We start from the raw sequence: 13231 nt of genomic DNA on the forward strand, positions 1-13231 counted from the left end.
TAGCAGTTCACTGAGCTGAATGTGCCACTAGAGGGCGCCATAGCATTGCTTGTACAGGTGAAGAACAGGTTAGTTGAGCCAGCATGGAGTTTGAAAAGAGAATAACAGTGACACAGGTAAATTAGGATTTTAAAACTACTGATTAAGGCATTTAACATTTTTCAGAAAACTAAACTGTAATGAATTATCCACCCAAAGTTTGAGTCACTAGTTTCACTACAATTATCATATTTAGTAGTGTTGTTATTGGCACAGCTGTTTGAGCTATCTTGGGGTGGACACGCCCAGCACCGACCCGGACATGAAGTCCTTCTACCTCATCAGTGCGATAGTGTGACGGCTGCTTTTTCTTTGAAAGAAACTACATTTCCATGACGGCAGTGGGAGGGGCTGTTTGGGTAACGAGGTGGGGCTTTTTTTTGGCTCAAGTCAGAAGCAGCAACAAGTTGCCCGGTCAGGCAGGCTGTCAGACAGACAGGCGGTTTCCTCCATCATCAGGTGGTCACCGCGCGTAAAACAGCTCCTAACCGCAGCTTGTGAATGGGATTATGAGCACCTGGTTGTGATGGACGGAGCAAAGTAACTTCTTCTCTCGAAGGCACAAAGTGAAGAGTGTTAAATTAGTATTTAAGTGTGTTTGACGGCCGTGCGTAATGCTCTCCGTGTAGAGCCTTTTTGGAGACTTCTTTCTTTTCACGCGTTGTAAATGATGGCACTCGCTAGATTCAGCAAAATCCTCCGTCTGCCTACTCTTGAGATTAAGAAGAAGTTGAAGCAGTATGACCACGTTCACAGGGACATCAACCCGAACGATTTATGGGAGATTATCGGCGAGCTTGGAGACGGTGCGTTTGGGAAGGTCTACAAGGTGAGTGTGATTGCAAAAGGCACGAGGCACCTGCGTGTAAACTCACCGTGTTAGTGTAGTGATACACCCTGTTTGTAGTTCTTAATCAGCTCAAACTTGATTGACAAGTTGCTCACCTGTTTTTGCTCTTTAACACTCTGTTATGTTAGAAAAGCTTCCTGAATACTTGAGTTTTTTAATGTTGCTCATCTCTTTTTCTATAAACTCACTCTCATGTTCTCCCAGAAACATTATGAGTTTGTCTGTGAAATACTGTAAATTATAAGATAGATAACTTTTTTTAAAGGTCCCATATCATGCTCATTTTCAGGTTCATACTTGTATTTTGTGTTTCTACTAGAACATGTTTACATGCCGTAATGCTCAAAAAACTCTTTATTTTCCTCATACTGTCAGCCTGAAAATGCCTGTATTTACCCTCTGTCTGAAACACTCCGTTTTAGCACATTTTGACGGAATTGCAACAGAATTGCGTTGCTTGGCGACAGCTTGGGTCCATGTGCACTTCCTGTCAGCTGATGACATTCAGATACACTGCAACCAGGAATAAACTGGGACACATTTAGAATGTTTACGTTTTAAAATTGTGTCACGGGTCTAAATATTGTATATTCGTGACATCACGAACGGGCAGAAATCCTGATGGCTTGTTTCAATTGCAGAGTTTCTGAATACGGGCTGTGTGTATTTCCCTGTGGATTGAGTGTTCCGATACTTTCACAGTATTTATATAGGACTTAAGCCTGCTTTATAATAAAAAAAACATGAAAATCTCACTTTTATAATATGGGACCTTTAAGTTATGTGAAACACAATAGAAATGTTTCTTAGAATATATCCTACATGCAGATCACCTGTGTGCATGCCTCACCATCCCAGCATTGCTGAGATTATGACTAATATGTCAACTATGTGGTTTGTCCACATAGAGTCCCTCTGTAGTCACCTCAGTGTAGCTTTGTGTGTCACTGAAAAGTTTTTTGTGGATGAAACCTGCTTACAAAAAATAATCATTCATTGTAGTCATGTAGGATTGTTTACGTCCTCCTGCTGAGATCCACTACAGTGGCTTGTTGAAGTAACTTCTCTTATATCATCCTAGTTTTAGTAAAAGACACCACTGACTTCTCTTCCTGCAAACATCTGCAGTACAGAAGGTTTAGAAAAACTTCCAAACACACACCCAAATCTCCCCTCAGCGTGAAGCAGCCAAAGTGACAGTGAAAGCACTCTTCATTAGTTCTGTCCTCTCCTCTCCAACCTCAGCAGCAGCACTTTTGGCTCCGAGGCGTTATTTAATCTGGATCTGTTAGCCGCTCAGTCCCCTCTGTGAAGCATGGCACAGGCGCTCTGTGTCTGCACTGGCCAGCGGAGCACAGTGAAGGTCTTTGACACAGCAGGGGCCTCAGTGGAAGAAGTGATGCCGTACCAGAGGTCTGAACAGAACATATAGTCTTTATTTTAGAGGACTCCACCTTATTTTAGCTATTTCTCTTTCACTGGACAGTAGACGTACAGTGAGGAGGATGAGTCTCAGTGGATTAGTGACTTGTTTGCACTGAAGTGAACAGAAAATAGTTAAATCTCGCTTGTAGCCACAAGTCTGAACATTATGTAAGTTGTCCTATAATGTGTCTTTTGAGCAGAGCGAGCATGTGAGGAGGCCTATGGATAGTCTTTATGACGCAGAGAAAAAAAAAACACAAGGTGAAGCATAACATGGAAACAAACAATGCTTTGAGTTTGCTTCTAAGAAGCCGAGGGTCTGACTGAACACGAGGTGCTTTGAGTTTGAAGAAACCTTTTAAAGGACCAGTGTGTAACAATTTAGTGTATAATCACCTGAAAATAAGAATCCTTGTGTTTTCATTACTTTAGAATGAGCTCTTCATAGGGAGCGGGTCCTCTCGAAGGAGTCCGCCATGTTGCACCGCCTACAGTAGCCCAGAACCGGTTGGGCAGGAGTCGATAACGTTATTCGCTCCTGTCGCCGCCTTTATCTCTCTTACTTCACCATTCACTTCACTACCCTGGCTCTGCTCCAAATGGCTCTAGAGAGGGGCCATTCATGTTTTCGCATCGGCCACCGATGCTCTCCAACACGATTGGCACAAGGCTTCTGTTGGTTGCAATCTGCAACCTCACCGCTAGATACCGCCAGATCCTACATATTGTTCTTTTAAAAGTTGGTTTGTAAATAGGGATTCTTTGAATTTTACAGTGTGGAAGCATACTCTATTAAAGGTCCAGTGTGTAGGATTTGGCGGTATCTAGCAGTTAGGTGAGGAGATTGCAACCAACTGAAGCCTCTTGCGTATGCGTAGCACGTTGGAGAGCTAAGGTGGCTGACGCAAAAATGCAAATGTCCCTCTCTAGAGCCATTTGTTGTAAGAGTAGCGTAGGTAATTTAGAGCAGAGCCAGTGTCTAGAGTGTTTGTGAAGGTGGGAAGTGAGTGGTGAAGCAAGAGAGAGAGAGCGGCGGCGATGGGAGCGAGTAACCAGAGTTTGGTTTGCCCGTTCTGGGCTACTGTTGCAACATGGCAGATTCCGTGGACAGGACCTGCTCCCTATGTAGATATAAACGGCTCATTCTAATGTAACGAAATACAATTCTTATTATCAGGTGATTATACACTAAAGAAAACATACTCATTAATATTATATTCCATTTCTGCCAGTAGATCCCCCTAACTGTTACACACTGGTCCTTTAAACTAAAATTAAAAGGCACAGGTGTTTTGTGTCTTATCGTCGCGTTGAACATGATTCCACTTGAATAATTGGCAAGCTTTCTGACATGTTATGTGTCCCCACTATTATTTTTCTCTTTCTTATACACATGTCAAGCCTCTGCTTTGGTTTCTGTTTCCTCTCCTTGAGTGGGTTGGAGTAGGACAGCTTCACACCTGCATCTGTCAGATGGAGGGGAGTGGGAGCAGATGATGGCCAAGAGAGGAAATCGTGGGACTGCATCAGGGGACGATTTCCTCTCACAGCTCCCGAACTGCGAGAATAATCAGCTCGTCTGTGGGAGGGAAAGGTCTCAAGTGGTGAATCGCACATGTTTTCCGTTGTTAAAGTCTTTGATAGAGCAGACGGGACTCTGTATCTCTGTCACAAGTGAAATCAGCTGCTTATCAGACTGTTATAGGCGAATGAAAAGCTGATTTTGTGTGCATGTGTGACATGCAGCGGAAGAGCAGTGCTGATTGTCTTATAAAAAGACAGTTTTAATTCTTGTCATTTGCACGTGGCAGGGACCGCCGCTCTTGTTTCCGACGTGTGTCTTTGAGATTAAGAACAGACCTCTTTAATTGTACAGTGTTGGTTGAGAGTACAGAGTGCTCCTGTCAAACGGACTCTCTAAAGGTTAATGTCACCATCGGGAGAATAACAACTCACTTGGTTACATAAGGGGAGCGTTAAGGACAAATCAAGCCGTTGAGTGTGTGTGTGTGTTTATATCACAGGAGAAGCACTGTAACGGAGGGATCTCATAAAATGCAATATAATCCTCAGTTATCAAATATGTTCTGTTTTATTTCCAGAGTCTTACCACGTAGGTGTAACTGTACTTCTCTGTTGTTGATAGTGCAGATGAGAGGTCACAAAATGATTAACAAGACAGAATTGCTTCACACAATTGGATGTATTTTTTTACTTTACTTTCTCTGATCTTTTGCCTAGTCTAAAAATGATTCACATGAATGTGAGATTGCTCTTTTGGTTAAAGTGCTGCACATTGTGTTGTTTTTTAAAGGTTCACGTGCCAAAAAGGTTAAGAAACTGCTGGCTTATTGCATTAAATGTTCACATCCTGAAACTCAGACTATTTGCATGAGGAAGTGAAACAATTGAAAATGATTTAACGTGCATGCTTTTTGATTGAATTCGTTTTTGAGTATAATTAACTAAGAATTCAGATGACAACTTAAAGATGTAGTTTGGTGTAGATGGTGATGGACAGTTTGGCGTTCCATTTAAGCGTACGCTATATTTAGAATATTTTCATCGGTTTACCTTGCCGTCAGACAGCCCTTTCCGACAGGGAAGTGAAGCCGTTGTGTCCATCTATGCTCTCGCCAAAGCCACCAGACTCCATTGAAAAAAACTGTAATTTTACCTCGCAGGTTGGTGAATCCGAACAAACCAAGAGTATTCATTTTTAAATGTAGGGTCTTCGTGGTGTAAGAGCCTCACAGAAGGAACCACATGTACACAAACAAGCTGTTGTGGACATTCTCAAGTTCTCTTTGTCACAAGGTTACAGTATCACTGTTCACCATCAGTGTAGTGGTGGTGCCGTACAGTATAGAAAGACATGATGCAGTGTGTTAACAGAGCATTGTTTGCAGTTGTTTGTACATGCTGGCACTCCTCTAGGATTTGTTCAGCCTAGGAACTACATTTCAGAAATGTAGCCTCCCTCCTGGACCTGGTTTATTGAGAATATTTGGCGCTCTTGTCATGGACTAAGAAATGGTCTATCAACGTTTTAACTTTACTAAAGGCTGTTGGAGTTCGGCTTTATGTGAACATGTAACAGATAGATGGCATAATCAGTGTTTTTTTGAAGTGCAGTCGGTGTTACTTCTAGATTTATGGTGTAAGACCTTGACATACCGCTCGAAATGTTGCACCATGTTGTGCAAACTTTGTCTTTTGCAGGGTCTTCACCGTCATCATAACCACTTGCGTCTCTCTCGTAGTTAAAGTCATAACAAGAGAATGTCTCAGTTCGTGTCCTCCCAGTGTGTCATAGGATGTTTTCTACGCATCTGTCTAGTCTATGCATGCTTGCACTTGTTGGAAAGAGTGTGTGACGGTGTGTGTGCGGCTGCCACTGAAGCATGAAACAGAGGAGTTGTATGGTTCCTCTCACTAATTAATGGGCCACGTGCCGCTGAGCACATTGCCCTGCTGCTGCTGCTTCAGCTGGTAAAATGTTTCCATAGACACAAGCAGGTTGTAAGTTGGCGCTCTGTCAAATTCCCATTGTGGGATTAGATCCACTCTTATCTCTGTTGGTCTGTGATGTAAAGGACAGTGAACTTAAACTGCGGTAGAGGACATGTTTGTGTAGAAATATTGCATTGCTCTTGATCAAGATGTGTTTAAATAGCATTTCAGTTGATTCGTGAACAACAACGTGGCTTGTGTGCACAATCTCAAAGATGGGAAAACACTTTTTTGTGTGAACTGCGAGCGGCATGGTGTTGTCCATCCATCCATCCATGATCCTTGAAGTGAAAACACACTTTAAATACAGGGTTGTAAAAGGAAAAGACGATAGGTTAGATAGCCAATACACTGTGCAGCAGTGGGTTTAGGGTGCAATATGTTTCGCTTTTAATAGCGTTATCTGTTTTCACTTTCCGTCAGTGGGCTACCTCCAGGGTCTGAAAAGTGCGGACGTGCTTTAAACTTGCATTCTTTCTAATAGTAAGCAGGGGGCGACCTCTCTGGTTAAAAAAAGAAGTCAGATTGTATAGAAGTCTATGAGAAAATGACTCTAATTTTGACTTGATTTATTACCTCGGTAAACATTATAAACATGAGTTTATGGTCTCAATCGCTAGTTTCAAGTCTTCTTCAATACAGCATGATGTTCATTTAGAGTCAAATAGACCATAAAGCACTTTATGCTTTAGGACGTGGCTACCTTGTGACGACATTGTCCATTGTTGGGAGTTGTCCGCATTTTCGTCTTACAACTTTAACCCTTTCACAGTGTGTTTTTAGTTCATGAAAGTTAATTATAACATTTTTAGTCACCTGAAAATGTCTTATGCAGAGTTTGGTTGTCCACCCTCTCATGTCACAAGAAACCAAGACGTGACGGCCAAAATGCCGAACTCAAGGCTTCAAAAAGGCAAATCCACAATATTTATTCATACATATTAGGTGCTTATATAAGAAGTAATTTCAGAACACGTCTGGTTTCTTGGGCCTCTGAAGATATTTACCACCAGGCCAGATGTTGCAGGAAACCTGGATTGCTTTATAGCACAGAAAAAAGGATAAGTGTTGTGCTGGTGTGACTTGCATTGACAGATGGTGGAACAAGTGAAAGGCTTATGGAAGAATCCCTTCAAAACATGATTATCCTCTTCTTCACACAAGTGAAAGAGAAACACACTGGGTGTCATCGGTTAGGGGGGAGGGGGCACAGGCTGCAACATCCTCTTTGCAAGGGAAAGCCACAAGGTTTATGTGAAATGCCACAGTCTGTCTTAATTTAGAACATGGCAGTGCCACGAAGACGTACGTTGGAGTGAGACCCTCGTCGTCAGACTCTGGGTCTAATCTCAGGGACCAGCTGGGCCCACAGCGACTGATAAGAGCCCTGTTGAGTGGGCGTGGGCTCAGCATGCTGGGAGTCCTCGCGATGACTTTGTTACTGCCACTTTACAGAAAGCCTCCTCTGTGTTCCTACATCTTTATATCCATATATGCTGGTAGTTAATGGGCTTGTGACAACCTGGAGATTTATTTGTCTCGTCGAGCCAGTCCATCAGGAAATGTTAGAATGAATGCAAGAAGCAGAATAACCTACTTACAGTAGCCATATACCTCTACTTACTCTCAGAGACTTGGTTGGATATTATGAGTTATACGTTTTTTGTCTTGACGTTTTTGCTTCACTTTATTTTTTTTGATTTCCCCTCCGTTTGACTTTAACATTGAAGCGTATTGCGTGCCATCCACTTGAAGTTACTTCAGATCAGTTCTAGATCGAGTTACACTGAACAAGCTGGCATCTTGTAAAACCTGTCTTAAGCTTTTGTTTTCGGCACGCTCTAACCCTCCAGTCTGTTGTTCCTTGTACGTTGTTCTGTAAGGAAGTGGATCCTATCCGTCATGAGATTCATGCTTTTGAAATGTGTTGCAAGGCCGTGCATGAGTATGAGTGATTTAAAGAAAGCAGTGTAAGCGTGGGTTAGTTTTCTTTGAAGGCTCTTTGAAGCATTATCATGATTTCCTGCCTCACTGACCTGCTTTGTACTTCCACTTTGTACCTTCGCCTCAAGGTTTCAAAAATGGGCGCTTTTTTTTGCAGTGTTGATCAACACTTTCACATCCTGCAAAGACTCATTGCTCTCTCTCTTTGGGTGTCGGTTATGTGCTTCTCGCCCAGTGAATGCATACATTCATGCTTTCTTGCAGTCAGCGGGTTGTGCAAGAGAGGAAGAATCTTGTTGCGTGATTTGCTAGAAGCCACACACTCATGCATTACGTTGTCTTTGTCTATTAGTCAGAAGTGTTTTAGTCACCTTCATTCGCAGTAGGTTTTGAGTAAACAAAGATCATTCTCACTTAAAGGGGACGTATTACGCTTTTGTGCTTTTCCCTTTCCTTTAGTGTGTTTTGTAGGTTTTTTTCGTGCATGTAAAACGCCTGCATAGTTACAAAGCCCAAAGTCCAGGCCAAAGGGAGTTACTTTCTCCCACATAAACACTGCTCCTGAACTGCCTGAAACACCTTGAATGAAGTCCTGCCTTTTCTTCCGTAACGTGGTGATGTCACCAAGTAATAAATTTGCATTAAACCTGCCTAGCGGCTAGTTTGGCACGCCCTCAAACAAAGCGGAGCTGGAGCGGAGTCAGAAGAGTTTGGTTCGGTTAACCAATCACAACAGTGGGCCAGCTGACCAATCAGAGCAGACTGGGGTTTTCGAGAGGGGGCGGGGCCTGAGCTCAAACGGAGCGTTTCAGACAGAGGGGGGAAAAGAGGTGCTGTAGCACAGCCGGTGTGGGAAAAATAAAGCGTTTTTCGAACATTAAAGCATGTAAACATGTTGTAGTAGAAATCCTAAAAACAAGTATGCACCTGAAAATAAGCATAATAGGTCCTCTTTAAAACAACTGAACTCTTTAGTTTGTTAGCAAATACATCCCTAGCCCTCAAAAACAGACCACTGATCAGTCAAAACAAGTTTAAATCTACTTTAGGTTACCTCTTCTAAGAACAGCCCTAACATGGTATTCTGGTTGCTTTTCCTTTAAAAAAAAAAGAAAAAGAAAAGGTAGTCAGTCACACGGGAGAAAACCCCATGTTGCTATAAAAATATTGTGACATCCATGTGTAGCCACTTGCATGAACGCCGGCTTTGCTGCCATCGGTGTGGATGTTTACATATGAAACTTGTTTTTGGACTTTTGCCACTGGTATAACAATTTTTCTTGATATACCTTACACTGTAAAATTTACATTTTAGAAACAATCAACACAGTGGCATGTCTTGTAAAACAATTTGAGGCATGAACACAAAGAAGTAAATGGGCCATGCTGTTTTTTTGAGTTAACAAGTGCTGATATCAGGGTGATATAAATGTTATATATTTATTTATTGTTACATAAATAGTTTTTTGTATACACAGTCCTACTGTATTTTCAGGAGAATATCTATAAAATAAAAACTTTTCAATTATTTCTTTTTACCTAATAATGCAAAGGAGTTGGGGGGGACTTTTTTCAGCCCTGAGTAGTGTCTGCAGGAGTCCCTCACAAGCTGCGTACAGACACAACAACCTCCACCGAGAAGTGGTCTTTTAGTGAATGACTCAAACTGAAACTGTAAAAGTCAGTGAGGCATGTAACCCCCTCCACAGTGGAAATTAAGTCCAGGATTCTTTCTAAAAAGTTTTTTTTTTTTTTATGGCTTCTTATTGTCTCTTGCTCAAGTGTTCACAGTATGCCACTTCTCTGACACAGTTGTCATTGAACCCCGCCTCAAAAAAACACTTTTTAGATGTAAGAAACAAATCAGTTGTAGCTGTTAACATGCATCACTTGTGCACCTTGTTCCTCTGATTGAGAGATCATCACTTCCACGGGCGTCTGCTGTCATAAGTGAGGTTTTAATAGCTGCTGTCACTGTGTAGGAGCAGAGAGAACCACATTCCTGTTGACAGACACATGGGGAGAGCCTACAGAGGAGGGGCAGGGTTACAGGTTTATGACGGGGCAAAGGTCTAACACACACACATTCCCCTGATGGGACTTGTGTGCATGTGCGTTTGTAGAAACTATAACAGCGTATGCAAGCCGAAATTACACGTCAGCATGTGGTATGTTCATCAACCTGGAGGTGACTGAACCCAGGGGAAGATCTGTGTTATCGGTTACAAGAGGTCGTCTGGTCCATTAACTGTTCCTCATTCTTTTCAGCCTACAGTCGAAATGGGGCAAATACTCCTTATTTGTTATAAAAGTAATAAAAAAAAAATTATGTTAAGTTTCATTTCAGGTTATTTACAGGCTTAAAACTTCTGTTCCATTTTGAGTTTGATCCAGCGCTGTACTTTTAAGCTGACACACCCACAGTAATGATTAATGTCCCAGTCAACACCGTATTAAACATTGTTATTCCCAGCGTGATCCATTTTTTAAAAGACCGTGTGTCTGAATACCAAATGACACACAATGCTGGGAGTGTGTGCGTGTTTGCTTAGTCTGCCAGCACATACAGTATGTTTGTATGCGAACACATGGGTCAGTGACATCTGCTTTCTCTAAAGCTCTTCTTGAGCGGCAGCTTGCGGTGTGTTTCCCGGTCATGGATTGTGGCCTTCAGACAGAGTGTTACAGAAAACAGATGGATAAATAATATACATGACAGACGAGGGGAGATATATACAGGCAGGGATGACAGACAAATTTGGGGAGGAAGACAAAAGATGTGCAGTGTGGCATGCAGACAATGAATGATGAGGCAGGAGGGGAGAGAGGTGAGAAGGACATATGTTGCAGTAAGAGGATTGAAAACAAGAAAAACAAGATGGGGAAAAAAGCGAGATTATACACGGGTATATGGCAAAAAATGCAAACGGATGGATGGTTGAGAGAAAAGCATCATGCAAATAGAAACAAAGCAGAAAAATTAAGGTGTTGGGTATAAATCCCAAGGGATGGGAATCACCAGAGGGGCCCCATGATACAATATTGCATGTGGTCTAATAAGAAATCATATAGAGTCATTTGCTACAGTCGGCCGCATTAAAAAAAGGACTTGATGTACAATGGCATTTTAACATTTTGGTCTTTTTAGGCAATTTTGTTGAAGAGCGCGAGGGTGTCTGTTTTTCTGCCAGGTTCGGTCCTCTAGGTAATCCTTTTGCACTTAACCTACATGAAATCCAAGTCACTAATGAACGGGAAAACGGCCAGGAAGAGAGCGAGTGAAAGCGAGAAACGAGTCATTCTGATCTCCATGGAAACCAGACCCCAAAACAGAGCCAAAGACTGTTGTTGTCCTCTGGAGGAGAGTTGGAGAGAGTGGAGAGTCAGTGAAGCGTTGTTTTCTCATGGGATGGCTACAGCAGCTACAGTATGTAGTTAACTGTATTCACTTCTGTGGCTGTGAATGGTTATTATGTAATTATTTAGAGTGTTTTTCTGTATAACTCGCTGACATCTGCCGTCTCTGTGTGCCGTTTTCTTGTCACTTCTTTTTGTCAGACAAATTGAGAATGATGTAGGTGCCTTCTGGGCCAACTGGTAACAACTCCTGTAATCCCTCTAAAACTGGAATTATCCCTCGTAAACCTTTCTTTTGTACTTGTATGTACTTGTATGACATTGACTTTTTCTTTTTCGTTCCCATTTTGAACTCCCCACCGGAGTTGAATCAACCAATCGACGTGGCGTTGACATTTTGAAGGTGCGACTGTGCACGTCGGCTCCTCTACGGTTACCCATAACACCCCTCTATGCGTAGGTTTGCAGAGACGTTTACGTGCATCTTTGGAGAAGCATATTTTCAGCTTTCCTCAGACGTGTCGTGTGGCAGTCGTAGTTGTAAAAGTAGAAGAAATGAACCTTAAATGTCACTAATCTGACCCGTCAGTCACTTGGACAGGAACTTGTATTTGATGGGAGTGGCTGCTGCTGCTGGACTTTTCAACGTCGTTCCGATTAAAGCAGATGATGCCTCCTCCTGCAATTACTTCTCTCTTGTGTACATTCCGAAGCACGGTCAAACATATACACACACTTGTGCATTGATGTCAGGAGGTCCCATGTGAGACACAATGAGGCGTTTCAGTGTAATTTCCTCCCCGTGCGGTGTATACACTCGGTACGGTGCACACGTAAACAAACACGCATGTTTGCATACTATACTTGAGGACCCTTGACGCAATACGTTCCCCCGCGCTACGCAAAAAAGGCACCACATAAATGAGGCACGAGGCTGTTCTCTCAGTCTACCCTCTTTGTCCACTCCCCCAACCATCTGAAGGCCAGAGTCACATTCCTCAGCTTTGTTCCCACTGAGATGTAAAGGTGTGTGTGTTTGTGTGTGAATGCCCTTGTGAAGCTGGGTCAGAAGGGTTGGTTGTTGAAAACGTTAAGACTATGTTTAGATTTGCGCCTTACCGATTGGGCAGGATGTATGGATCGGGCAGCAAGTGACAAGTGTTGTTGTTCCTGTGTAGAGTAGTTGAGCTGATAGATGATATGACGACGTGATGATAGCCGATCGGTGCATAGACTCGTGTACTCGCCGATTCTTGATCCAGCATTTTAGTCTGCATCTGAGGCATTTCTGGTACTGGTGTCGAAACAACTCTCACTTGTTCACAACATTTTGATGCGGTGGCAGACATTCATATCTGTGTTTTCTGTGAAGCCAGTGTTCCACTGGAAATAATGGTGATGTAAACCCCCAGATTCAACATTACAATACTCCTACTTGTTCAGATGTACAGTAAGTCAGCCATCATTTTAGTGGTCGGTAAATCTGACACATAATGAGAGACACGAGGAGGAAATTATGAGGACGGCATTTGTTTCGTGGAGAGATGCACAGACAGTAGTTACAGTTCTGGGACAGATAACATGGCAGCTTTACTATAAGTACCTAGTCTTGTTAGTAGGGGTGTAAATCGTGATGAAATTCCTCACAATATGATATTATATTGATTCTTTGGACACCGATACGATATTTGCTGATATCATAAAGTCTGCCACGATACGATTTTGATTCAATTAAGGGGCCAGCGATCGATATGCAACGATATCATATGCCTATTTAACACAATCAATTACATTTATATCAGCTATCAAAAAGCAACAAAAATATGATTTGACAAGTTCATTACTGAACTTTTAAATGAAATTTTTTTTGTTTTTTAATAAAAAAAAATAACACCTCCTATTCATTGTAAGAGTGCCGCATTTCTCATGTTTAAGCACTGTTTGAATGTTTAGGAAGGAGGTGCATGGGAATTTCAAAATAAAGGCGTATCTTAAAGATGACAGTGTTATATATTAAGTGTCTTTTAAAGATACATTTGAAGTATGTATAGAGCTTTTTCTTTGACCGAGATGGCAGAACTTCAACAAACATACAGTAGGTTT

General features: G+C 42.1%; 1 protein-coding gene across 1 annotated transcript in view; it reads left to right on the top strand.

Annotated features, from left to right (window-relative positions):
• Positions 1-335: 335 nt before the first annotated feature.
• stk10 (serine/threonine kinase 10) overlaps positions 336-13231 on the top strand; it is a 46318-nt gene continuing 33422 nt past the window's right edge. The window contains exon 1 of the mRNA XM_074611077.1: positions 336-868. Coding sequence (XP_074467178.1) covers positions 707-868 — 162 coding nt within the window. The 5' untranslated portion in view covers positions 336-706. The remainder of the gene's footprint in view (positions 869-13231) is intronic.

The sequence above is a fragment of the Sebastes fasciatus genome, chromosome 16 (genome assembly GCF_043250625.1).
Source record: "Sebastes fasciatus isolate fSebFas1 chromosome 16, fSebFas1.pri, whole genome shotgun sequence".
Lineage (NCBI taxonomy): Eukaryota > Metazoa > Chordata > Actinopteri > Perciformes > Sebastidae > Sebastes > Sebastes fasciatus.